The sequence below is a fragment of the Akebia trifoliata genome, chromosome 5, assembly GCF_017979445.1.
Source record: "Akebia trifoliata isolate Shusen 1 chromosome 5, ASM1797944v1, whole genome shotgun sequence".
Lineage (NCBI taxonomy): Eukaryota > Viridiplantae > Streptophyta > Magnoliopsida > Ranunculales > Lardizabalaceae > Akebia > Akebia trifoliata.
Window position 1 is genome coordinate 5,803,358 of NC_141379.1, and position 12,473 is coordinate 5,815,830.

At 33.8% G+C, this 12,473-nt stretch overlaps 1 protein-coding gene across 4 annotated transcripts; it reads left to right on the forward strand.

Annotated features, from left to right (window-relative positions):
* The first annotated feature begins 452 nt into the window (after window positions 1-452).
* On the forward strand, window positions 453-5,732 carry LOC147401236 (AP2-like ethylene-responsive transcription factor AIL1). 4 transcript variants are annotated; one of them, XM_086442433.1, is made up of 9 exons: window positions 453-764; window positions 1,316-1,598; window positions 1,681-1,763; window positions 2,491-2,499; window positions 2,600-2,694; window positions 3,422-3,495; window positions 3,587-3,637; window positions 5,147-5,223; window positions 5,346-5,732. In XM_086442433.1, the coding sequence occupies exons 2-9, from the start codon at window positions 1,387-1,389 to the stop codon at window positions 5,531-5,533; spliced, it is 789 nt and encodes a 262-aa protein (XP_086298559.1). In that variant the 5' UTR covers window positions 453-764; window positions 1,316-1,386; the 3' UTR covers window positions 5,534-5,732. The 4 variants fall into 4 exon arrangements, with proteins under 4 accessions (XP_086298559.1, XP_086298560.1, XP_086298558.1 ...); XM_086442434.1 differs by having other exon boundaries at window positions 1,324-1,598; XM_086442432.1 differs by having other exon boundaries at window positions 454-764; window positions 1,319-1,598.
* The last annotated feature ends 6,741 nt before the right edge of the window (window positions 5,733-12,473 follow it).

A 12,473-nucleotide genomic window follows, 5' to 3' on the forward strand; every position in this document is an offset into this window, starting at 1 on the left:
ATCATTGAGTAACTTAATTCATCAATTTGCTAATTTAATTGTCAATTCGTGAATTTTATTATTACCACTGGATAAATTCATCTTTAATAAGATCAGTAACTCGATGATGACAGAAATTTAACCCATAATTGAAACAAATAACAAAAAAATCCCTCCAATGTTTTAGTCCAAATCACCACGAAGAATTCGACATCTCAACTGGAATATTCCAAGATATAAAATTTTGAACAATGAAAAAACTCTAAATTTTAGAAAATTTATCCTAGGAGTTCAAGAACTTTGGAGATTGCAGATTTTTTGCCAGAAGTTGAAGATGAGGGTATTTAAGTCATTCCCATGAATCTTCCAATGTAGACCAAGGTCAAGAATTATCAATTTGAAAAGACAGGAGATATCTCAAATATTCAGTAAAATCAAGAGGGGTATCTCTAAACCACAAAAAATGGAAAATATTGTTTCCAGTCATAGAACGTAACGCCGTGTCGTTGGACTTGACTCACGTTAAAAGTAAGAGAACGTTTGAAGAGTCCTCGAACCTGTCGTTTCTTTAAACACCGTTGGATTCTTCTTGGGAATTCTGAAGGACCGTGTTTAGTGCAGAAGCAACACGCATCTCTAGGCGTTTTTCCTATTTGCTTTGAAAAACGTAAATAGTCCCTCGAGATGCGGATTCCCCAAAGAACTCTTCGCTTCTCCTCCTTCATCTATCCTCCTCATCTGATCGCAAAATAACGAATCGAATCGCTCCATCTCGATTAAAACCGGTATATTTCATCTATGTTACACTCCGATTTTTCATCTAGATCTTTTTTTTTTTAATTTTTTTTTCTCGATTTTCAATAATTAAAATAGATAAATTTCTGTAAGATTCACTCTTTGATGGTAGTCTTGGATTTATCGAGTTTCTTATGTTCGATTCATAAATTTCTTTTATTAGGGCAGATAATATTTAGATTTAATATTATTTATTAAGAAATTTTTTACTACTAATGTTGTTAGGTTTGATATTTTCCTCGATTGAATCAATTAGGGCAGAGCTTGAACCCGTACCTCGGTTGACAAATTGAAATGCAACTTTAGTTAATTGTTTTCAGTCAAAAAAAAAAAACGATTGTTAATCACCTCATATACATGATCATTGAAGAAATTAGGGGTTTTCATAATTTTATGTTTTTTTTGTGTGTGGAAATTTGAAATGGTGAAGTGTTGTATTTTAGTTTATATTGCACTACTTTGAATATTGTCTTGTTATTAAGGCAAGTAATTTTTATAATCTTTAAATTGGTTGATTTGTAATTATTTATTAAAATTTTAGCAGAACAGTGAGTGGAGGTCTTCAAATTAGTTAGTTTTGTCAGTTATACATCATATTAGGGATTATTTATAATGGGAACTCCGAGTCCAGTGAACGAGCAAAATCTACAGAGTGATAAATGTGAGAATCCAAGTTCAAACGATTCTCAGTTAGTGCTTGCAGAGCCGCCGCCCTTCAAAGTTGAAGGTCTAACTGTAAGCAGTAGTTGTACTGGAAAGGTGCAAGGGAAGAAAGCACTTTATAAATTTGGTCAAAGAACATCAAACTTTCGTGGAGTAACTAGGTACATATATTTTGTTTGTTTTGGAAAAATATACGTTGGGCATTTGGAATTTCGATACCTAATGATAATTCTCATTTTGCAGACATAGATGGACTGGAAAATTTGAAGCACACCTTTGGGATAGCACTACTGTAAGCGACGGACGCAAACGTAAAGGAAAACAAGGTATATTTCATATGAGACTCGGGAGGTTGTTGTTGCCTATAGTTCTTCATATTGGAGACTACATAATTTATTTACAAGTCCAAGTTGTGGGTCATATCATTGATCCAAACTTTCAAATTGAGAGATCATTCATTCAAATTGCATAGATTGGATGGTCAGAGTCAATAGTTTAATCAAAAAGTTGTTCATTATTTATTTAGTTTTTGTTTAAAAAAAATGAATGTGATCTATCAGACGGTTAAAACATTTGTATGTGCAATTTAATAACGCTGTTGCCATTCTGAAATGCTATCTACCAATCAAACTTTTGGATCAGTAAGATGGCACATTGATGGGTGATGCATGCTGTAGTAAGTACGTGATATTATGTTATGTTACTCATTATGGAAAACTGCATCGACCTGTTTTGTTTGTGTGAAATTAATTTAGCTCTGCAGAGGACATATTGTTGAACTTTAATATGATCTTTGGTTTTTTAGATGTATATAATGGTTTGTTTCCTCATTTTGAATGCAAACATATAATGAGAGCAATAGATAGTGGATGGTTACCATGGCTATAGTTCAAATTTCTTGTTATTTTTCCTTATTTATACGAGTGTTTGAAGCTCACAGTTGACATATTATGTCTAAAATAATAACTGTCTGTAGCTGATGAAGTTTTTGTTTGTATCTGTATCTGTCTGGTGGCTTTCACTTGGGTTGGATTTTCTGCTACTGTTCTTCAGTATATCTAGGTCAGTAATATTGATATGGATATTAGTTTCTATGTGGGCTTGGTTTGCATGATTGGATTGTAATTATTAATAGGGTGGTTGTCACCCACCTTCCTTTCAGGAGGATACGGAACTGAAGAGAAAGCAGCACAGGCTTATGACCTTGCAGCTCTGAAATTTTGGGGTCCACGTGCGACTACCAAATTGAACTTCCCGGTACCGATTCTTAGTAGAGCACCTATGCCGTCTCTTTATTTTTTGTTTATTTAATGGAGCAGTGATGGGGACACTGGAGTTTTGAAGCACTTTTGGGCTTTAGCTTGGGACCAATCTGTGTTTTGTGTTTTGTTTATGTTTTATATCAATTATTAGTCATTGGGCCTGGTTTTGTGGGCTTCTTTTATATTTACTTTACGTTTTTGTGTTTAAGTCCTTTTGGAATGACCTCAAGATTTGATCCCATTTCACCCTTTTCTGATGTGGAGACGCGCACTGAACTATATAAGTTCTTCACTCATATCTCGATGAAAAGCATCTATGGTTCCTACGCACTTCCACGTCAGAAAAGTGTGAAATGAGGTCAATCTTGAGGTCACTTCAGCATTATTCTTTGTGTTTTAAATAAAGAGTGGTCCATTTAACTGTGGGCACATAACCCATAGATCGCAGGTTCCATGTTCAAGTTTCCTCATCAACATGGGTAAATGATGCGGGATCCTCTCCACATTGGGTGGGGTGGCCCATGAGGTGGGGACCTGTGATATGGGTGACCAATGAGGTGGGGCCTGTTGGTGGGGTGTCCCATGAGGTGGAGCCCTGTGGCCCGAGTACCTGGATTATGAGATAATGGAATTAATTTTACGCTCCTCCTCGATTGTTTCCCCTCAGGAATATTACTAAATGATAATCAACCTTTACAGTGATATTGCTCTCTTACATGCAGATGTCTCAATATGAGAAAGAACTTGAGGAGATGAATAACATGACACGAGAGGAGTATGTCAGTTCACTTAGAAGGTGATGCCAAAGAGCATCCATTATTAATTTCTGGTTCAGAATTTCCAATTTGTTCAGCTTTGTAACTTATTTTATGGGCTCACTGTTGCAGGAAAAGCTTGTGTTTTACAAGAGGTCATTCCATTTACAGAGGAGTGACGAGGTTATCCCTAATATCTCTTTCTTATTAATTATTCAAAAAAATTCTTATTGTCTAGAGGTGCCCAACATTCGAGTTTCATCTCTATTAGCAGAGAGCATGTGTGACACACGCATGATGCTCAAATAATAGAATTTTTATTCAAGAAAGTTTACATGAGTAACTTAAAACAATTAAACATAAATCTCACTTTTACATATAAATAATAAGTGATGGATTTAATTGGGATGCAAGAGCTTTTTCAAGGGATCTAATTTTAGTACAAACCTATTCATGTGCTTGAAAAATCTAAGGATAAAATTTGTAAAAAGATTTCAATTTAGCACATATGTATGTGGTGAAGGGTGGGGTTTCCAACCCAGGTCTGTGGTATTACCACTCACAGACCAAAACAACATACCAATTTGGCACCTTCAACAATTAGTTTTTAAAAAGTGAAAAGTAAGGAGAAGAATTACCGGACACTCTCTTTTAGTTCCTTTGGCAATATTATTTTATTATTTTACCCTTTGAATGGATTATATGATTAGAGATAAAATAAGATAAATCAGCATTTTATTCCTTTTTGCGGAAAAAAAGGGCTTTGGCTTCAGTGTGACAGTATTTTTTTTCGAAAATAGTTGTATTATGTCAGTCGAACCTGAACAATTGTATTTGTGTGCTTTATGCTAACATAATTCGAATAATCAAAATATGTTGATATACAAAAACTAACTAATACAATTTAATTATATCAATGAAACATACTAAAATATTATGCAAAATGAATAGTGATTTTTACCGAAAAATATACAAATTGGTTAAATTGTATATCAAGCCTTGTGGAATGGAAAATTTTGAGTATATTTCATGGAAATATGTCAAAATTTAATACTATGCTTGTTTTAAAGATGATGGTCAATTGCAAGTTGTGCTCATGGGGTCTGTCTTCGAGAATGATGGGGTTCGCACTTAGTAGGTTCTAATATGAAAGAGACATAATCCTGTTCTGGAATTTTGCATTATCCTCAACATCATATTTAATGGGAAATTATGTTTTGGAAGGCTTGTATATTGAGTATTTTCCTTACACATTAGAGATCTTGTAGCCTTCAATCAACCCAATTGGGGTTTGGATCCGTATCTCAATAGGTTTGATGTTCTTCAACTTGACCTTTAAACTCATGGGGTTCAATTCCAACATCATTTGGGCTATTTTGGGTGATGTAGGGATGGGTTAGGAAAAGGTTCATTTGTCAAAAAATTTGCATTATTCAGTTTGCACTTTTGGGCTATCAGATCTCCTTGGAGGGATCTAGAAAATGGATATTCAGGATCCTCGGCCTGCACCATGCATGTACGGTAGAGACCTAGTTTAGCCCGTATTGAAAGACATAGATGTACGTACACCATTCACAGGCTATTTACTTAAACCAAAGTGTTAGACCAACTTACATAATCATAATTCATAATTCTGTATAATTCTTGTGCAAGAAGCTCATGAACTCCCCATTGGAATCTAATGCTTAACAGGCAACACGAAGGACGACGATGGCAAGCACGAATTGGCCGGGTCGCAGGTGGTAAAGATATCTACCTTGGGACATATGGTGAGTTGAAAGTTAACAACTTACTCTTTCGTGCAATGAGTAAATCATAGATTTTTGTTTTTGTTTTTTGTTTTAGAAGTCACTTCTGCAAACTGAGCTATTGTGTCTTTGGTTATATTCAGATACCGAAGAAGAAGCTGCGGAGGCCTACGACATTGCTGCGATTAAACTCCGTGGAATGAATGCCGTAACAAATTTTGAGATCAGCAATTACTACAAAGAAGGTACAAAGGAATTGGATGTTATCCCGATTACAAGTATTGAGGAAGAGAGTTCTCCAGTGAAGATTAGATATTTCAAACTTGAATGAAAAGTTCAGATGTTGAAATGTATGAGCTTACTGGGAGGGGCAACCGTGCTGATGACTGTTTTTGTAAGCGCTTCACTTGCAATGTCTTTAGTCCCTTGGAGAAAGGGTGGATGCTTACTCTTCTCTCTTCTTGTAGGAATTCATTGTTGCTCACTCTGCTTTTTTAACTTCTAATTGGACTTCATAGGTTTTTGCTCTCTCTCTCTCTCTCTCTCTCTCTCACACACACACACACCCCGCGCGCGTGCACGCCTATAGACACAAATACATTGGACCCAAACCTCTGAAGTGAGCGTAACTACAGTATTGTGGTTTTTGTGATTTGGGATTATCTCCTTGAAGGAGAATCAGATATAAGATATTGGACAGCCATGATTGCCGATTTTGAAAAAGGGTGAATGGAGCTCTAGGGCTGGCAATGGTACCGGATTAGTGCCACTTCGATCCGATCCGAATTTTTTTAAAGATGTACCCAATCCGATCCGTTTCATTTCAATCTTAATCCAAAATCGATCCAAACACATGCCTTATTTTCAAATTATTGATGCTCAAAATTTTTAAAAATATAAGTTTTTTAAAAATCTACTTTCCTACTACAAATATAGAGGGAATTCAAAAAGACAAATGTTATATCTACATGTGTTTATATGAAATTAATTATAATAAAAATATATTAAAATATGTTCGGATCGGATTATTTTCAGATCAGATTAGGATAGATCTGAATTCGATCCGAAATAATTTCGGATATACAATTTCAATTCGATCCAAAATAATTGCGAATCTAAGATTTCAATTCGATCTAAAAAATCTGAATTTTCATGTTTTTTTAATCGGATTGGACCGATTCAAACATCGGATATATTTCGAATCATTGCAAGCCTGGCATGGATGAAAGGTCATGTAGAGCTTGGATCGAGGTCCTCATTTGGGCCATGTGGAGTGCTAAATGTGTCTAAATAATTCCTCAACCGGACTAGAGTTCATGATCTAGATTAGATTTAAATTTTAACCTGATCAAGAGTTATGATAAGAGTCGCGCTAGAGTGACCTCAAGATAGTTACAAACACTTTTTTGACGTGGAAGTGTAGGGACCATAGATGCTTTTCATCGAGATACGAGTGAAAAAGCATATATGGTTCCTACACAATTTCATGTCAGGAACGTGAGATGTGAGGTACAATCTTGAGGCCACTTTGGGATTATTCTTATGAAAATGGTCAAGCCATTTAACTTTCATATTTAAAATCCAAATTTAATAATAAAAAATATATATCTTTTTTTTCCCTGCTTATTAATTTTTGAGTCGTGCTGGGGTGACACAGGATTTATTGTGATTCTCACAATTTTGACGTGGACATGCATACATAACCATAGATGATTTTTACTCGTATCATGAGGAAACACATCTATGGTTATGTGCACATCCCACGTCAGATTTGTGAGAATCATAGTAACTTCTTTTTGTCATTTCAGCATTTTCCTTCATTTTTTTGTTTTGCTTTACATCCATTTCGCACTCAATCATGTTTTTGAAAGTCTCTCCATGTAGATATTGGTCCTTTAGGCCATGCAAAAAGACAAAAAAAAGCTCTCTTCTTCCAAAATACTGTTCTACGTTCCATGGAGCTCAAATACATGTTGAAAAAGATAATATATTTCAAATCTCAGTGATGCTCATCTAATCCTTATCACTATGAAAATTACCTACTTTTTGTTAAATTTGGTGGGGTCTGTCTTGTGGGTAAAACAAAGAAATGAAAAGGACTTCCTCCTTCAGTAATTGAATATAATAAATCTGAATAATATAATGGCAGTTGTCTTCAATATTGATAATCATTTGAATATGTGTAAGTACGATTGCGACTTCGATGCCTCACTTCCCTAACACCCTGCAAAACAGAATGCAGTTTCACACAAACAAAAAAATAAATTTTGGGGGAATAAAAGAAACAGGCTTCAGAATTTAATATTTCTAATGCTAATGTGGGATCAAGAAAATCAAGATCTTTCATGAAATATGTTTCTTTTTCTTCTTTTTAATATTTACCATAGTATATCTCTTCAATCTATAGTAATCTCAGTAACGGGGAAATGTGGTTTCTTTTTTTCTTTTCTTTTTTTGGATTGACAGTGTGTTCGGACCCATTGGCCCGACTAGCAAGGTTAAGGCAACTAACCTCTTAGAGCACCATATCTTGCCCGAATCCCCCAATACATGCAATAACCCACAAATCAACACATATCATGAGTTAAAAGTATTAGGATATGATGCATTGTAATACGGCGTATCACATTACACTTTATTATAATGCATCATATCCTAATACTTTAACACCATGTAAGCCAAGATAAATCTTTCTGTGTGGCCAATGAGGGAGCTTAAGCTCGAGACCTCTCCTTTTTTGGAGAGAGGCCCTGGCCACTACACCACACTCGTTGGTTTCAGAGAAATATGGTTCAAATACCCTTTTTAAAATTGAACAAAATAGTTTTTTATTTGAAGTTATTTAATAACATTACAAATAACAAAATTCCCATTTCTATAAATAATTGCTGTATTGAGATAATATGAATATCAATGATCATTGAAATCTTATCTCAATTATTTGATGTCAGGCTAAACAAATTCTATTCCTCCATTTCATACCGTCCAAAATCACGTCTTTTATTATTTAAAGTGTGCTCATATCTGATTTCATTTTCTCTATCCACATTCTTTGGGTTTTCCTCTCAATCTGTTAAAACCTTAACTTCAATATTTGTTCTAACAAGAATTGTAATCGGCCTTCATTGAATATGCCCAAATCATCTTAAGTTTATTATCTATCGGACTAGTCCTATATTTTTCTTAAATCCACTATTCTAACACAAATTTCTTTATGTAATTTAGAAAAATTGGTTATTTCTTGAGATTTTTCAAGTTATGGTCTTCTAAGAAATGGGAAACTTTGTAGGAATTTTACAGAATAGTTGATTATGGTGACATACCCTGTTTACGAGCCTTTCAGATGTTCTTGGTCCATTCATTTTTATGAGATTCCCTGCATCAAGTAAGATGTTATATAGATCTTCGAGGAGGTCCTTCACCCATGTGTTACTTGAGAAGTTGATTGATGTTGGATCAGAAATAATTGGTCTGATAAAATTCTCATATATATGCACAGACCCATTGAAGTAAGGTATAACCAACCAACAGTTGGTGATCAGCTTCAACAAACACCAGAAGGGAAGCCTGCCATTAATTTGAAGAAAATCAAATTCAAGCTTAATTGTTTCTAATGTATTATATCATCAAAATCACAGAAGACCCTACTAAACATGGTTTTAAGAATATGGATTTTGAATCAAATCTGCTTAAACCCAATTCAACACTAATTGATAGATGTATATTAAAATTTAAAAAAAAAATGATTTTTTCTTTTAATAAGCGGATTAATAAATCTCAATTTATATAAATCCCAATACATTTAATTTGGGTTGCATGGACAGAAGGACCGCCTGGCTAGATGTATGGACCGCACGTTCATGTGCCACCTGAAAACATGATCGGGTGCCACATGGATGTGTATCACAAAATTCTAAGAGCTCTAAAAGAAAATTTAATAAGAGATATTTTTTCACTACTATCGTTCATGATTGTGTTTTGATCAAGGACTACATGTCAACATTGACTGAAGGACCATGTAGAGCCTATAGTGAGATCATCATTTGCGTCATGTGGACTGTTATGTTTGGCCCAATTGACATCTCAAAACTCTAGAGTTCATGGTTTAGATTAGGACTAAAAATTCATAAAAGATCAAAGGTTTTGAAAATCAATGATCAATGAACTCCCAAATTTAAAAATCAAATCACATGTTGAAAAAAAGTCTCTAAAATGAGTTCTTAAAACTGTGCCCACATCCATGTGGCACACACATGTTTTTGGATGGCACATGGACATGTCGTCGACACTGATAGGTGGTCCTTTGGTCCATGCAATCCATGTATGTTTTGTTTTTGTTTTTTTGCTAGGCCATGCAAGCCAAATAGACTTCAAACTGATCAAATTGGCCTAATTTTCAAAAATCTATCAAGTTTTTCAAATATTCAGCCAATTTGAACTGGTTTTGGGCCTAAAAAAAGAGGATCCAGATTCACATTCAAAAACTCGCTCTTCAGCTCTCAGACCTCCGAGAATGCATCAAAGCAAAACTAATATGGATATAAACAAATTAAAGCATATTTTCATGAGGGAAATTTACCACTCGATGATTTTTGCGAAAGTAAACTCGACCAGGTTGATCATGGAGAACAAAATCCAATATATCAACAAGGAGCGATAATTGTCAACAGATCTACTTTCAATCGCCTGTATTGTAGCATATCTATCAACAAGTACAACATTTATTTGAATTTAGACACAATTTCAAACAGTAAAATAAAAGAAAAATATGGTTACGTACAAAACAAGGGACACATTGAGACAAAATTACCAAGTCATGTGTTGTTAATATGTTTAGAATATCTATCTAATGATAAAACACAATTTTAGATCTCACTCCAGCTATAGTTATGGACTCCAGCTACTATTTTGGAGTGGGGTCCACACTACCCACCCATTCCTCTTAACACCCTTTAATTTTATTCTCCTTAGTCTCCTCTTGTCTTTCATCTTTTTTAATAATCTCTCTTCAATTTTACTATATTTCTTCTTTTACCACAGTTTTTTTAATTTTATTAGTTTTCACTTTTACCCCCTAACCGTAAAGAAGATGCATGTATCGAAAGCACGGGTGAACTCTAGTAGTGGATATAGTGCATAATTATTTTTCACTAAATTAGATAGTTGTGTCAACACATGTAACACTTTCGACATTTTTGAAAATTTCGATAATTATTTGGGAATTTACCCTTACTTTTAGGGTAAATTCTCAAATAATTACAAAAGTTTTCGGTGTTTTCAAAGTGTTGTTAATGTTGACAAAATTATCACACAATGTTGATAGTTTGATAATATTTTGTCAACATTATGTGATAATTGTGTCAACACATGTAACACTTTCGATAAATTTAAAATTTTCAGTAATTATTTGAGAATTTACCCTTAATTTTATACCACTTTTTCAACTTCATATGATTATGGTACAAAAATAAATTTAAATAAATGCAAGTACAACCCAAAAAAATCCATATCTAAATATCTTGTTATATTAATGAAAAATACAAAACAATAAAAATAAATATTCAGCCTAACATCACACTATTGTACAAACGTTACTTACAAGGGATAGACTACAGAAACCATTGGCCTGTAATAAATCACACAAAACAAAATTAAGAATAAAAAAAAAAGTTAGACTAAATCAAAACAACATAATAATAATAATAATAATAATAATAATGTGGGCATAAATATTAAATTGAAAGACATACCCAGAAAGAATATTGGCGAACATCAAGAGAAAACTACCAGAACCCATCTCTTAAGACTCTGTTCCTTTGTGAGTGAGAGAGAGAGAGAGAGACTATTAAGAACTGATTGTCTATGTTCACGTCTGTCTACTTTGTAAGAAACGATTTGTAATTTAGGAGAACACAAGGTTGGTTTTAGAAACCTTATAGAGGAAAAATACATATAAATAATAAAAATCTGTGTTTGAGAATGGAAAGATTCTGAAATATGGAGAGTGAAAATTTAAAATCTTGCCACAGCTGAGGACTTGCTTAATTGGAACAGTGGGAATCCAGTCGTAAAGATTTCAATATTTTTGCAAAGAAATAAATCGGTCGGTTGAAGTTGGTGTTGGACCGGTTTGGATGATCAGTTTCAGGCCCGACTCGGTCCCGTATATGAAATGCGTCTAATTTGGACCATGGTTTTCAGTCAAACTGCCGAAGTGGCAAATCGGACTGAAAGCGGGTCGGGTTAATTGCTTGCCCTACCCATATCCATGTACTTCATTTTAATTTTAATGGGATAATAAAAGAAAGAACGTCCATGATAATATCAGCAACCCAAGAACTTGACCATATATTTCATCAAGCTAAGACATGGTAACAAAAATCGGTGATTTTTTTTTTTTTTGAAAAAACACAGTTACATCCCCTGATGATAACAATGGTAAAAAATCACGATTTTTTCTTTTGTAACAAAATCCGTCTTTCTTTTTCGACATTATCCCATTTTTTTCACAAGGACAAAAATTTTAATAACTTCTCTTTTTTTTTTTTTTAAATGTGAGGATTTGATACGTAATAGAATTTGGTAATTCATGAATGAAAAAATATGGGATTTGATGATAACAACTTGATTTTATGAATTTTTAGTTATATATTTTTTTCATAATTTTAATTTTTTTTTTTTTATTTTAATTTCATCATTTTTTTCCACTTCTTTTTTCTTTCTGTTTGTAACGTTTTTTTTTTTCTAAAGTTTTCCTTTGTCGATTTAAACGTACTCCGACTTTGTTACTATGAGCTAACATATCAAAATACCAGCCCGTAGAAAAAAAAAAGTTGTGTATTGTGTGGGTCAGTGCATAGAACCTTAGATTAGCCCTATCGGATACGTTGTGTGTTGGATGAACAGGTCAGGCAAATCCTGGTCACGGTCTTTCTTAAACGACAAACTCACATTGTCGAGATCGAGATTCAAATTGTCAAGATCAACAATTCAATATTTTTTTATCTTGAGAATTTAAATTGTTAATCTCAACAGCTCATGTTAAAATGTCGAGATCAACATTTGTAACAAATTCAATCTCGAGAATTTGAATGTTTTTACAATTTTTTATTGAAATAGAGAGTTGAAGTCAATGATTTGGTTCGAGATCTCTCTGATTTGAATCATCAACCTCACCAACTGAAACATAAGGTAAAAAAATTTACTAAATAACCAATCAAATTACCACAGAAAAATTAGAAGGATATAGAAAGAAGTCCCTTCCGCAAGGT

Coding starts and splice junctions, on each gene's coding strand:
- LOC147401236 (XM_086442433.1), top strand. CDS start 1,387: ATGGGAACTCCGAGTCCAGTGAACGAGCAAAATCTACAGAGTGATAAA. Junction 3,638..5,146: donor ATTTACAGAGGAGTGACGAG/GTTATCCCTAAT, acceptor AATGCTTAACAG/GCAACACGAAGGACGACGAT. Junction 5,224..5,345: donor TATCTACCTTGGGACATATG/GTGAGTTGAAAG, acceptor GGTTATATTCAG/ATACCGAAGAAGAAGCTGCG.